This window comes from Zalophus californianus, chromosome 9 (assembly GCF_009762305.2).
Source record: "Zalophus californianus isolate mZalCal1 chromosome 9, mZalCal1.pri.v2, whole genome shotgun sequence".
Lineage (NCBI taxonomy): Eukaryota > Metazoa > Chordata > Mammalia > Carnivora > Otariidae > Zalophus > Zalophus californianus.
Window position 1 is genome coordinate 65,791,671 of NC_045603.1, and position 13,927 is coordinate 65,805,597.

At 59.2% G+C, this 13,927-nt stretch overlaps 2 protein-coding genes across 5 annotated transcripts in view; one reads left to right on the forward strand and one right to left on the reverse strand.

Annotated features, from left to right (window-relative positions):
- The window catches only part of HDAC7 (histone deacetylase 7), a 35,727-nt gene extending 31,200 nt beyond the window's left edge, over positions 1–4,527 (forward strand). For all 4 annotated transcript variants that reach the window (XM_027592833.2, XM_027592835.2, XM_027592832.2 and 1 more), the window contains 5 exons: positions 412–530; positions 1,231–1,364; positions 1,685–1,769; positions 3,073–3,211; positions 3,343–4,527. In XM_027592833.2, the coding sequence (XP_027448634.1) occupies positions 412–530; positions 1,231–1,364; positions 1,685–1,769; positions 3,073–3,211; positions 3,343–3,388 (523 nt within the window). In that variant the 3' untranslated portion in view covers positions 3,389–4,527. The remainder of the gene's footprint in view (positions 1–411; positions 531–1,230; positions 1,365–1,684; positions 1,770–3,072; positions 3,212–3,342) is intronic.
- A 1,120-nt stretch (positions 4,528–5,647) lies between these two features.
- On the reverse strand, positions 5,648–13,587 carry SLC48A1 (solute carrier family 48 member 1). Its single transcript, XM_027592836.2, has 3 exons — positions 13,344–13,587; positions 7,490–7,657; positions 5,648–6,872 (listed from the first exon to the last, which is right to left on the reverse strand). Exons 1-3 carry the CDS (start codon positions 13,477–13,479, stop codon positions 6,736–6,738), a joined length of 441 nt encoding a protein of 146 aa, XP_027448637.1. The 5' UTR covers positions 13,480–13,587; the 3' UTR covers positions 5,648–6,735.
- Between the last annotated feature and the right edge of the window lie 340 nt (positions 13,588–13,927).

Consider the following 13,927-nt stretch of genomic DNA (forward strand, 5'->3'; position numbering starts at 1 on the left):
GACAGCTGAGGACCAATAGTTTCAGCCCCCGAGGCTTAGTGACCTGCCCCCACTGTGGTCCTGCCCAACTGCACCCCACAGACACACATGGACACACACACACGTGCGCACACATACACACACACAGACGCGCACCCATGCGTGCATGCACCCTCTTCTTTCTTTCCCTTTGGTGCCCCTTCCTTGACTCCTTCCTGCCTCGGTTCTGGGTGGCTGAGTCCTTAGGCTGTGCTAGGGATATGGGTGGCCAGCCAGGTCAAGGAGGTCAGAGGGATCCATTTATCCTGCTGGGAGGTTGGGTGTCTTGGAGTTCTAAGAGCAGGGTACCCACAGTAAAGCTGGCGGGCAGGGGCGTCTGCCCCTGGCAGCCCTGCACAGAGTGCTGAGCCCCTGCCTCTGGCACCCACACAGGATGGTTGTGATGCCCATCGCCCGAGAGTTCTCTCCGGACCTGGTCCTGGTGTCAGCTGGGTTTGATGCCGCCGAGGGTCACCCAGCCCCACTGGGTGGCTACCATGTTTCTGCTAAATGTAAGGAGGGCCCAGCCCAGGAGGCGATGTAGGGAATGAGGGCTAGGCTGGGAGGAGAGGCACTGCCCAAGTCCAGAGGAAGGTAGCAATGGCCGGCCCAGGGCCATGAGTGAGGACTGGGGGGTGACAGCTGGCCCTGGCGTTCCCTAGGCCCTCCTCGCCTAGCCCTGCCCAGAGCCCTTTCTCATGACAGGGGCATCACCATGGGAGGCCTAAGCCACAATCCGGGGGTGAAGTCTGGTAGCCCAGAAGCTCAGCCATGGGATGCCCCTCCCAATGCATACCCCAGTTGTGCATCCCCGGCTGGGCTGGCAGCTTCTCCCGGAGGAGGATGGGGAGGAGCATGTTCTCAGAACAGAGGGAGCCCACTCAGCCTGCTGGGCCCCAGGGCTTGGGGGACAGAAAGAGAAGATGGTGTGGCTTAGTGGAAAAGACGGGCTGGAGTCCAAGCCCCGGGTTCCAGTCCCAGCCCTGCCATTTACTAGCTGTGGGCCTCATGCAAGTCCTTCAAGCTCCACAAGCCTTGACTGGGGCATACGAATAGGTTTGGCCTGGGAGTCCGTGTGAAAGGCCTGGAAGAAAGAGAGATGTATGCATCTGATCATTATTTATAAAGGAGGATGGCAGCAGGGAAATCACAGAGAGGGTCCACCTCCCCTCCAGCCCTGCCTCTCCTCTCCCTCCCTCCCCAACCATCTAGGTTTTGGGTACATGACACAGCAGCTGATGAGCTTGGCGGGAGGTGCAGTGGTGCTGGCCTTGGAAGGTGGTCATGACCTCACAGCCATCTGTGATGCTTCTGAGGCCTGTGTGGCTGCTCTTCTGGGCAACAAGGTGAGCAGCCCGCCCCCGGTCTGTGCATCCTTAGGGCAGGAAGCCCAGCTCCCCGAGGATGGCCCCAGCAAGCAGGAAGATGGGGTGTCCCCAGAGGGCTTGCAGATAGGGCCGGGGTAGCAGGCCTAGAATGAGGGGGGATAGAGTGGGTACCCCTTCCCCAGGTCAGGTCTAGGACCAGTGTTTCCAGCCCTAGGCCGGAAGCACATGCATATTTGGGGAATACATGCATATTTGTTCCTGGAAAGCCAGGGCCCTAGGGGTGGGAGAGAGCTGGGCCTGTGGGTCCCCAAGAGCTGACGTGCTGTTTTCTCTTACAGGTGGATCCTCTCTCAGAAGAGGGCTGGAAACAGAAACCCAACCTCAATGCCATCCGCTCTTTGGAAGCCGTGATCCGGGTGCACAGTGAGTACGGAGAGAGGGCACCTGCTGGCCCCAGACTTGGGAGAACCTCAGGGCATCTCCTGCCCTCAGTAACCTGGGCCCCATGGCTTCCAGGGCCCGCCAGGCGAGGGGCTCCGCTGCTGTGCCAGAGTAGGCCTCCTATGAATTACCCCAACGGTAATGGTGGGACTGCCTCCCTCCCTGCAAATGGGTACTCTCAGAGCCCTCCAGATGGATCCAGTGGGGACCACCAGTCAGTGGGGACCACCTGCCTCCTCAAGGCAGAACGGGCCTCCCATCCCCAGCTGCAGCCCTAGGCCAGGGCCAGGCCAATAGCAATAGGCCTTTTGCCAAAAGCCCTGGTTCTACCTTGACCCTCAGTCCTGTCCACAGGGATCTTGGGAGCTCTGCCTGCTTTGGGGGCTGGTCTTAGAATAACCCCACATCTGGGGGTGCCTGGGTGGCTCAGAAGGTTAAGCATCCAACTGTTGATTTTGGCTCAGGTTTTGATCCTCAGGGTCATGAGTTCAAATCCTGCATTGGACTCTACACCCAGCGTGGAGTCTACTTAAAAAAAAAAAATAAATAAATAACCCTACATTTGGAAAGCACTTTAAATTTTCCCCTGCAACTTAGCATCTGTGGAGCACTTTATGTAAAGACCCGTGTTCAAGGGGTTCAATGCTAGGGATACAAAAACGGAATAAAAGTAGATTTCCCCACATCCAGTAGAGGAAGTGCGCGTAACAGTAGCGATGCTGCTGGTCCTTTGTATGGCGTCTTCATGCTGGGCCAGGCTCTGGGCTGGGCGTGTGCCATGGACATTATTTCTGACAACAGTGGGCAGGATGGTCGTGTCCATGGCTTGGCGGGGGCGGTGGAAGCCCGGGGCCGTGAGTGACCCGCTGACGGCCACACAGAGCAGCGTGGTGGGGGTCAGCTCTCTGGGTCGCGTCCTTCGCGCCTCCCATGCTGTCCTGGCCTTACGTGCTGGACCCCATTTGGGGAAGAGTGAACCCCACACTGTGGGAATGGCTCAGGGGTGGGGGAATAGCTTGGGCACCTGCTAGGGCCCCCCAGTAGCCACAGCGAATCAGCTCTGCTCACCCTGGCAGGGCTGCGGGGGGCCGAGGGGGCAGGTGAGGGGACGTGTTATGTTGAGGGTAGAGGCGGGTGAGAACGCTGACCCCAAACTGAGGGTGTGCCTGCCGCTGTCGGGCCCTCGGCCTGAGAGGTCCAACCTTATATCAGTCTAGGACGTGTGGTGTGGCAGGGTGGGGGGGCTCGTTTCCCCAACCCTGCCTGAGTTGGCTTCTTGCCCCAGGTAAATACTGGGGCTGCATGCAGCGCCTGGCTTCCTGTCCAGACTCCTGGGCGCCCAGGGTGCCCGGGGCCGACACAGAAGAAGTGGAGGCAGTGACGGCACTGGCGTCCCTCTCCGTGGGCATCCTGGCTGAAGAGCGGTAACGCCCGCCCCCTGGCCCCCAGCCTCTCCACCCCTCGGACCCTCCCAACTCGAGGACCCCAGATCCCAGCACAGCCGCCCCAGCCTCCTGAGGTCCGCCAGCAGCCCCCACCCTTGTCTCTCCCCCAGGCCCTCAGAACAGCTGGTGGAGGAGGAAGAACCCATGAATCTCTAAGGCTCCAGAACGGATCTGCCTGCCCACCCTGCCCTTTGGACCTGGTTCTCTTCTAACCTCTGGCAACAGTACCCGTTCCCGGGGTCTTCAGAGAGCCTTCGGGCAGGTAGTTGGGGCCAGAGAACAGCCCCTTGCAGTCACCCCAAGGAGCCTGAGAAGGGCCCTGGGTCTAGGATAGGGACCAAAGAGGACCCGGAGAGGAGGCAGGCTGGACAGCCAGGCAGGCCTCAGTAGGGCTCTCTCAAGAACAGAGTCTACCCCTTTGGGGTCCGGGCCCCTGGCTGGGCCCCCATTCCTCAGGACTGCACAGAGGAGGACTAGCTCAGTCGGGCCCACCGATAACCACTATTCTTGGCTCTGTAGACCCTGGGCTTTGCACACAGCCCCAGGCTCCACACAGAAATGTGAACTTGGCCTCAGCCAGGGTGGTCCTTCCTAGGCTCTGAGGGCTGGGCTGGAGTGGGGGAGAGGGGGCTGGGTAGGAGGAGCCAGGGGGTCTGCCATCCCTGAGGGCAGGGGGCATCCCTCTTGCCTGCTTCCTCAGATGACTCTGGAAGCTTCCCCTCCACCCCCACCCCGCCCCGCCACTGTGCAGGGAGACAAAGCTCCTTCCAGGAGCAGCCATCAGCAGGCCTCCCATCTGGTCCCTGGCCCCACCAGAGGCCACCCTACGTCAGCCATCTCAGTGCCCTGGTGGAGCAGACAGGTGCTCTGGGAGTCCCGTGCTTCCTAAGCCAATGGTGCCAAACTCTTCATCTCTCCTCAGCGGCACGGCATGACCACCAGGGGCCCCTCAGTCACTGCCCCCCTCCGTGAGACTTCTCTCTTTCTGGGGTCTCCCTCACCCAGCTCTGACTCCTGCCCTACATAGGACTAGCTTGGCTGAGGGGAAAGGGGGTGGGAGAGTGGACGCAAGACCTGGGGGAGGGGAGGCTGCCCTGGCAAAGTCTTCAAGGCTTCTGGGGTCCGGGCCTGGGGCCAAGAAGGAAAGTGTTGGGGTGTGTGTGTGTGTGTGTGTGTGTGAGAGAGAGAACGTGTGTGTGTGTGTGTGTGTGTGTGTGAGAGAGAGAGAACGTGTGTGTGTGTGTGTGTGTGTGTGTGTGTGTGTGTGTCTTCCCCAGGACCACCATACCCTGTGTATGTATGCATGTTTTTGTAAAAAAGAAAAAAAAAATGGAAAAAAAATCTGAACAATAAATGTTTTATTTGCTTTAAAGGTGCCTGTGAAAGGGCCTCTGGGGATGCGGGGTGAACCGCGGGCGGACAGCAGCGCGGGGACGGGCGGAGGGCGTTCGGCCACACAGCACAGTGTGCGTCTCCTTTGATGTGGGGAAAAAAAGGGACCAGGCTGGGCTGCGGGCCAGCCCCCCTCTAGCTCCTTGCCCTTCTGTGGGTAGCTCCCTTGCAGGAAGAACCCATTCTGAACACACCCTAGCTGGCCCCCACTCGCCCCACCTTGGGGTAATAAAGAGGCAGCAGCTCTGGGCTGGGTCCAGAGTCAGAAGGCCCACTGAGCGGGCGGGGCTAGAGATACGCGGACCCAGAAGGCATCCCCAGAGAGTGGTGAATCAGACCTACCTGGGTTCAGGTCCCAGCTGGGAGCTCAGGTAAGTCACGTCACCTCCTGGGGCCCCTGTTTATCAGTTAAAGGCTCCAGGAATAGACACTGTTTCTGGTCCCTTCCCGCTCGACTGCACCATGGCTTCTTAACATATACTGAGCCTAGAAGAGACAATGCATGAGGCAGCAGGCTGGGACAAGCTCATCCAACCACCGGAGAGGAAGGTGCCAGGCTGCCGGCGCCTGTCTTTACAGCTCTGAGCCAGCCAGGCTTCTCCAGCCTGTAGGAGGAGCAGCCTCATCCCCTCAGACCGGGCCCCAAGCCCTCAGCCCGGGAGAATATGAAGGGAAGCAAGTTCAGCCCCTTTCCATCTGTCCTAGCCCCTTGGGTGACAGACACTACATGCCACCAGTGGTGCTGAGGCCGTGCCTCCGAGCATCCTCCCCCTGGCCGGCGTGGCCTGAGAGCCAGGCTGCTGGGCTCCCCTGTGCCAAGAGGGGCCAGAGGGGGAGGGCCTCCAGCCCCTGAGACAGTGATCCCTCCTCTGCCCTGCAGGGCACAAGGTGAGCTAAGGAGATGGCTTCCTGAGACACCTTGAGACCCGCCGCCACCCCCACCCGTCCCGCTTACCACTCCTACAGCACCCCCCTCCCCACTCCCCGCAAGATTCCCGCCCCACAAGAAACCACCAGAGGCTGTGGGATACAAAGGGCCAATGTATTTCCGCTAAAGTGACAGTGACACAGATAAGGCAAAAGAGCTGAAGGGCAGGACACATCAGGTGGGAAAAGGGTAGACCGTGCAAAATGGCAACCTAACATAAAAAGATATCCGTAACAATAGCTCCTTCCCTCCCGAGTTAGTGAGCCCTTGTGCCCATGTACAGGCAGAAAAGCAGATTTTGTCCTTCAGAAGGGAGATTTAAAAAGATGAACGCTCTAGGCAAAGGGCAGTGAGCGGGGGAGTGGGGGGGACGTCTCGTGGCCAGGGGTGATACGTGTGAGAAGTGACGGAAATACAGGGCTGCAGGTGCACAGGCACAGATCTGTGGGGTTCCCTCCAGCCTGCACCATGCTGCCCCCTTGCCTGGAGCCCTTTTGGGGGCATGGCACCTTCCCCAGACACCTCGTCTGGCCTCGCTCGGGGAGCCCTCTTTGGGGGGGGTGTGGTGTGTGGTATGGTGAAGGAGATGACTGGCTCTAGCACTCATGGGAGACCGGCTCTGGGGGGGAGAGGGACACTCACCTCTCCACTCAGGTCCCCAGGCCTTGGGAAAAGAGAGCCAAATGTTGCCATCCCTGGGATTGAGGAGTTAAGCTACCTGACCCTCAAAGGACAAGAGGATGGGGTGCTGGGATCGGGGCTGGGAGGTCTCCCGTAGAGATCCCTCACTTGACCTGACCTCCCAGGTTCTCAGCCTGGCCCGAGGGAGAGTGCCCCCAGGCAGAGGTCCAGGCTCACTGCCCTACCCCTTGACTCACTGCCCTGGCCCCGCTTATGAAGATTCCTCACTGAGTGCTAAGAAAATAGATCCATCTGAAAAGGTCTAAAACTGCCCTCCAGCCAGGCCGATGAGAAGCAACATGGCAGGAAGGACCCCTTTCCACTGCACCCAGGTGTCCCGCAAAGGGGACAAGACAGCTTCCTAGGAGACCGCAGTCTTCTTGCTGTGTTTCTTCTGCCACAGATCCAGGGTTTCCAGGGGGTGTGGCAGGCCTGCCCAGTGTCTCAGAGGCTGAGTCCAGGTCCTGAGGACCCCCAGGGTACAGAGGCCTCACCCCTTGGGTCAGAAATCGCTGAGGATGCTGATGTCGGCGAAGTCAGCCCGGTAGCGGTGGGCATAAAGGCTGAGCAGGAAGGCCCACTTGAAGGAAATGAAGCTCCAGACGCAGGAGAGGTAGTAGCTGTTGGGGTCTGTGAGGCCTGCAGGGGAGAGGAACCCCACGGTGACTTGAGAGGGCTTTGCCCTGGACCCCAGCCACCATGCCACAAGTGCAGGGCCACCCCTCCCCACCAGGAGAGGTGGAATGTGATAAGCACTTTTAGAGCATTCAGGGTTTGCAGGCAGGAGGCCCTGGGGCTGAGGGAAGGTCAGGGCTGGCCAGTCCCAGGTCTGTATCATCTACTCTGCTTTTCTACATTTACCCTGGGCCACTTGCAACTTGCAACTTGCTTTGAACATTAGACTCCTCAGGGGCAGGAAGGGCCTTTGCCTACTTGCTGGCCGTGGCCACCAGGGGGCGCTCCCATCCCAGAGCTGGGCAGAAGGACTAACCCCGTAGGGCCAGTAAGAGCACTCCGGGCTGAGGACCTGCAGAGCACACCCCGCTCAACACCTCCCACGCATTTCATTGAACCCTTCCGACCCGAGGGGCGGCTGGGGACTCCTTTCTCCTCACAGAAAACCCGGGCACGGGCAGGTTAAGTGATCTGCCCAAGCTCCTTGGACACAAGCTTTGGAACCAGGACCCGAATCCCGCGTCTACTCCTAAGTCCCCCAGGGGCCCTCCCCCGCCCTTCCCTCCCTGACCGGCCCTCACTCTGGTGTCGGGTGACGGCCAGCACAAGGAAGGTGCAGAAAGCGGCGATGGACACTGCCGAGAAGAGGACGCCCACGAAGAAGAAGCCACGCAGTCCCTTGAGCCAGGTCCTCCAGTAATCCTGCATGTACATCACGTGCGTCACCAGCACCCACAGCGCCAGCGCACCTGCCGGGACAGACCCGTCAGCCCACGGAGCCGCCTCTCCCCTCTCCGCCTCCCCCGGCCTCCAGCCCGGGAACCCCGCAGACCCTCCGGCCCCAGAGGCCAGGGCTGTCTGCATAGCAATACTAAGATCATGTTGGCCTTCCACTTTCATTACTCTCTGACTGTGGAGTGGAATGTTCTGGAGGCTATGAGGCCTCTGGCATCACCAGGACAGGGATGCAAAAGCAGATAAGAGAATCTACTGTCTTCTGTTAAGCCCGATGTTAAAGTGATTTGCAAAGATAGGAAACCATGCCATTCTTTTCCCTCATTTTTTTGTTTTAAAAAACATGACTTTCTTACACAAACATGTTATTTACGCTAACGCAGTGTTATTTTTTTATATTACTTTAAAATGCTTGTAATGAGCACTGGGTATTCTATAAGACTGATGAATCACCGACCTGTACCCCTGAAACAAATAATACATTATATGCTAATTAATTGAATTTAAATTTTTAAAAAATTTAAAAAGACTTTTTTAAATGTTATGAAACAAGTGGAAAAATTAGGACACTGGATATTTGATGACAATAAACAACAATCGATATTTTTAGATTAAAAAAATAAAATGCTTGAAATGTTCTCAGTCTTAATTTCTAGTGTGGTACAGCTCGAGATCTATAACCCACATACGCAAGATTTCCTTGGGGCTTCACTAGTTTGCAAGCGTGTGAAGAAGTCCTGACATCGGAAGGTTTGGGAATCCTGCAGTCTGGCCTGCTTTCTGGGACCTGCGACCACCTGGGGCGGGGGTGGGGGGCTGATGCTCCAGCTCCACCTGGCCCTCAGAGGCCTGTGGCTGAGCTCTAGGCCGGCGGGGCCCTTTCAGAACTCCGCGGATTGCTCTTGCAGAGCGAAGACGCCCAGCAGTGAGACCCCCCACAAGGCCACCCAGCACCCACATGGCCGTCTTGCTCTTGACCAGACTCCATGTGACTCCTGCTAGCTTGCTGAGAGGGCAGGCCAGATGCCCCCAGCCTCTGCAAGGCCTGCCCTCCAGGCCTGGCTGGGCACTTCCCCTGGAAGCCAGCTACCACTCGGCCGACACAGTCAGTGCTCTCTGTGCCAGGCCATGCCTGCCGGCGCAGCCCTGGGAGTGGAACAACTATCTGTCCCACTGGCAAGGGTCTGGAGCAGGGCCACAGGGTCCCGGCAAGGAAGGACAGACGAAAGAGGCAGAGCCGGCTGCGAGTTCTGTCCGTGTGTGGGGGTGACACACACGACTAGGCGACTCCTAGGCTGCTGGGTCCTAGGAGTCGGGGGACGTTTCCAGCAGGCCGCCGCACACACTACACACAGGGGAGCATCTGTGCTTAGGGAGGGCGGGCATCTAGTCGGGGGAGAGTGGTTATCTTGAGCGAGGGAGAGAAGGAAGGGAAGTGGACGGGAGATTGGGGGAGGCAGTGTGCTTTGACTGGCTCTGTGGTATTTTTATTTCTTAGGCTGGGTGCTAAGTATAAGGGAGTTCATGAAATCATCTATCCTTTTTTATATGCCCAAGATATTTCTCTCTCTTTCTTTTTTTAAGTTAGGAGGGGAGAAGAGGCTGGTGGCGGCGGTGGGGGGTGGGGGGTGGGGCATTGTCACAGAACTATGCTCTGGTTGTCAGCTCAGCAGTTGTCACAACTCCGGGCAGCCTGGCACGGGACGCAAAGCCACGGGACTGTGAGCCAGGAAGTCTGGGGCCTGGCACTGCTGTGCTGCCCGTGACCTCGCAGAGCCTTGGTGTTTCCACGTCTAGAACCGAGTGAGCCCAAAGGTCCTGCCAGCCCGGAAACTTGGCCACCCCAGGGTTCCTCCCTAGTGAGGGCTCAGCCCTGCCAGCCAACACTCCCCCCCCCCCCGCCCCCAGCCTCCCGTCCCACCCTGTTTGACCCCCGCTCTCCCAGCTCTGCCCCTCCCCACCGCAACCTTCTGCGGGGCTCTGGGGCCTGGAACATGGGTCCCTCCACCCCTGAGATCAGGGTGAGCCAGAACAAGCGTCTCTCCATCCCCGCCCAGACAGGAAGCTGGAGCAGGCCAGAGGTGGACAGAATGATAATCTCATGGCTTTTCCGCTGACATCTCACACGATCTGTAGCATATGCCAGAAGCATTTCCCAAACCTCTCACATGCATCCTAAGTGTTCGTCTGGGGATGCCGTGTGGGTCCTTAGGAAGAAGGCGTATTGTTACTGAGCGCATCCAAGGAACGGTCAGATGGGCATCTGTCTGGGACAGCTCCACCTGCCCTCTGTCTCCTCAGTATGCCATGTGGGGGGGGGTTGCTGGAGGAGATGAGCTCTAAGATCCGTCACCACTCAAAGACCCTGGAGCCAGCTCAGGAGAAAAATAAGGTCAGAGTAATTCCTCTGTGACTCAGCAATTTCTGGGTTAGGAAATGCTGAAATAGGGGCCTGTGGAAATGCCATGTGTTAGTCCACTGGGCGCGCTGCAGGAGTGCCCCCAGACAGCTCCCCGCCGCCGCCGCCGCCGCCACCATACACCCACGTACCGAAAAGGAAGATGGCCATTTTGGGTGTCCCATGTACTAGTTCTTTGTTAATAAGCAGGCACAACCTTAACACCTCTCACTTCCCGCTGCGCACAGGCCTTGCCTCCAGATAAGACAAGCCACTTCTGGAAGCAGGCCCATTCCTACCCACCCAGGCTCCCACCGCTGTCCTTGGAACAGGGAGCTCCCCCAAGGTGGTCAGTGAATGAGCAGGAGCCCTGACTGGTCCCCTCCCACACCTCAAGCAGGAAGCAATTGTCCCTCAGCTTTGCTCTCTTCCTGAGGACACTCTGGACTCTAGGAAGCCTGGTCTGTACAATTCAGGGCAGGATGGTCAGTTCCCCAGGCCCACCCGGCTGCGTGCTCACCCTCACCCCCCACCCCACCCCACCCCACCGCTTCAACGAGCAGAGCCCCTGCTCCACTGGGGGCTCGCAGCTGACAAACCAAGGGCAAGGAAGGGTCGGAGTTGGTCAGTGAGAGTATCACTAGGGTCTGGGTTGGAGGTGAGGAGCCGGGAGGAGGCCAGAGGAGCCCACAGAGAAACTCAGACAAGTGGGACCCTGGGCCAGTGCACCCCTACCCTCTATACCAGCCCTGGGGAAAAGCCAGGCCCGAGCCCCAGGGCTCCTCTCCCTCCCAGCTCAGGTGGGAAGAACACAAAGCCATTTAGACTCCTGGGGCAACTTTTCCATTCTTTTCACCTTTTCTTGGTCTACTAGACCCGGAACAAGAGTCTCTGTTTTCCCCAGGATTCCCCCAGCAAAGCCATTTTCTCTACAACGGCTTTTCCTCCAAGCCGCTTCTTCCCAGACACCCATCAGGATGGGAGACAGTGGGTCTCCACCCATGAACAGGCTTCCCGCTGGGCCCAGGGGCCCCTGGGGGCTAGCCCTGTCTCAGAAACCAGCACCCCCATCAGCCCCTGCCTGGTAGGCAGGGGAGAAGGAGCATGTTGGGGCTGCCCTCTGGTGACTCAGCAGTTTCTGGGCTGGAAAATGCTGAGTCAGAAGTGGGGGTGCTCACAAGTTAGTAAATCTGCTGATGCTTTACCCCCTCCAAAAAGGAAGGAGGCTGACTGACTACAGACTTTCTCAGAACACACTCGGGGTGGAGAGGGCTGGTGGCTCTGACCTGGTCAGCCCTCCACCCGCCCGCCCCTGGCACCACCACTACCAAGTGGCTTTGCCTGTCCATTGCCACCTCCTGGTTGTCTGCAAGGCCAGACTGTCAGGGAGGCACCAGGCCCTGCTCCAGCTGCTTGCTGCCCTTGCACCCCTCCCCGCAGGCAACTCCACAGCTGGCCTGCCTGAGGGAAGCATTCAAGGAGGGAGAGAGGGCAGGGTTTGGGTCAGAGGGAAAGCCCACACTCCCTGGAGCTCGAGGTACGGTGCCTTTTCCACGGCCTCCTAAGACTGTGGGATGAATGCTATGGAGCCTTCTAAGCTGTCCTACTGCCAACCGGGAGGGGGTGTCCAAGATCACCCCTTTCAGTGGTATCTCTTCCCACTCCTTACAGATGAGGAAACAGGTCCAGGAGGCATCGGCTCAGCTCAGCTTCACCGGGCTCAGCTCCCCAGGACCAGACTCTTAACAACACCAGCTCAGATCCCAGGGATGGACTCCCCTCCCTCCTCCACACAACCAGTCCCTTCACCTCAGGTGTCACTCAGCCACAGGCCTGACGACACCTCCTTCCCAGGAACAAACACACAAAACTGCAAGGAGAGAACCTTGAGGAACAGAGCAGCTCGTGGGGGTGCAGAGGGGGAGCCAGGGGTCTGTAGAGAACTAAGCAATGCCGGGCTGGCTGCCTCCAGGGAGGACAGGAACCCACAGGTGGGGGAGGGGGCATCTAGGCAGGCATGAGAGCATCCCAGCCAGGGGGCTTCCCAGAGGGCTCTGTTTGGCCTTGCTCAGGCTGTCACTCTGTATGCCCCTCGATTAAGGCAGAACCCAACCCCCCCGCCCCGTTCCTTCTCTGCCCAGGGATGGCACTTAGTAGGCTTGGTGGCAATGACTAAATCTAGTTACTTTCAGTGAGTACACTCAGGACTCTCTCGGGCAGAGGATTTTAGGAATGGAATGTGATCACCATATGTAAAAGTAATATCCTTACATGTATTTTTTTCTCCAAAGTTCTTTTTCCACACACAGTGTTTCGTGTAGCTGTGTAACCCTGGGGAAGCTACTTACTTACTCTAAGTCTCAGTTCAAGCCTTATCTGTGAAATGGACACAATAATAATGCCCACTGCATAGGACTAAGGTAGAGATGAAACAAGATGATGGAAACGCCGCTTAACACGGTGACTGACACACAGAAAGTATTAGAAAAAAGTGTTAGCGAGTAGGAAGAATATGTTTTGTCTTCACACCAATGCTACATACAACACAGAGAGGTTCATCGGGTGTCCGCAGGTGCACAGGGAAGACACAGCATTGGTGCGGATCCCGCCTCCCAGCACCCTGACGCTCGCCCTCTAGCACTTGGCTCCCCTCTGCTCTTTAAAGCACAGAAAAGGCACCCAGCACAGGCTTCTGCAGACCTTGGCAGAGGAGCCACAGCGGAGGTGTGGCAAAGAGACACCGACGCGGTAGGAAGAAAATGTCCAGTTTCCGTCAGATCCCTAGCGCGGTCCCCCGGGTTCGGCTGAGGACTCTGCGGGGGGTGGGGTCCGCCCTGGCGGGAGGAGACGGGTTCCCTGAGGAACCCCTCCGCCCTCCTTTCCACTTACTCCTCCTCTGCCTCACCCAGACCCCAGGGAAGGGGCGCTTGAGGAGCGGAGGTCCCCGGGCAGAAGCGCGCGCGCGGTTGGGGGGCCGAACGAAGGGTGGCAGGCAAGCAGGCGCGCAGCGAGGACGCTGTCACCGGGCGGCTGGGCCGGCGGCGCGGCAGGAGGGTGCCAAGGGCAGAGGCGGCGGGCGGGGGGGGGGGCGGGCATCGGCTCCCGCAGGCGCCCGGGCCCTCGCGGGGCCTGCGCTGCCCACGGACGGTTTTGGGTAAACAGCCTCTCCCGCCCCGGTCCCCGGGGAAGCGCCGCCCGCGAGGAGCCTCCCGGAGCAGCAGACAGCGCCTCCCGCCGCCGCGCGCCCGCAGCCGTGACCCCGCGCCCCCCCCCACCCCCGGCCCCCGCGCGCCCCGGGGTACCTGCGAGCCCCCCCATGGCCGCCGTCCCCGGCTGTCTGTACACCACGGTCCAGACGAGGAAGATGGAGAAGCCGGCAGCAGAGCTGAGGCCGGAGTAGGCGGCGCGGAGGCCGAGCTGCAGGCGGGACGGGGCCATGGGGCTGCGGGCGCCGGGCGGGGAGGGCGAGCGCCGCGACAGTCACAGGTGCAGGGCCGGGGCCGGGGCGGCGAGCCGGGAGCCGGGAGCCGGGAGCCGGGAGCCGACGGCCGCCCCGCGCTCCGCCCCCGGCCCGCCCCCCGAGCCTCCGGCATAGCGCCCTCCCCGGCCGGAGGCCGCCCGCGCCCGGAACCGCGCCGCGCGGCCGGAGCTTCGCCAAGTGAGGGCCTGGGGCCGCGGGGCGTTTGGGGGTGCCTGGTAAAAAAAAAAAAAAAAAAAAAAAGGAACGTTCGGGGGCTCATCCTCATTACCCTGTCGGGATATTCGGGGTGGGCGGGGCCCGGCAATCTACAGGTACACAAGCCAGCTGCGGCCAAGACTTAACATTTTTCTCTCTGAATAAAATTCTCGCTTAAAATTTAAATTTCTCGTTAAAATTAAGATATAA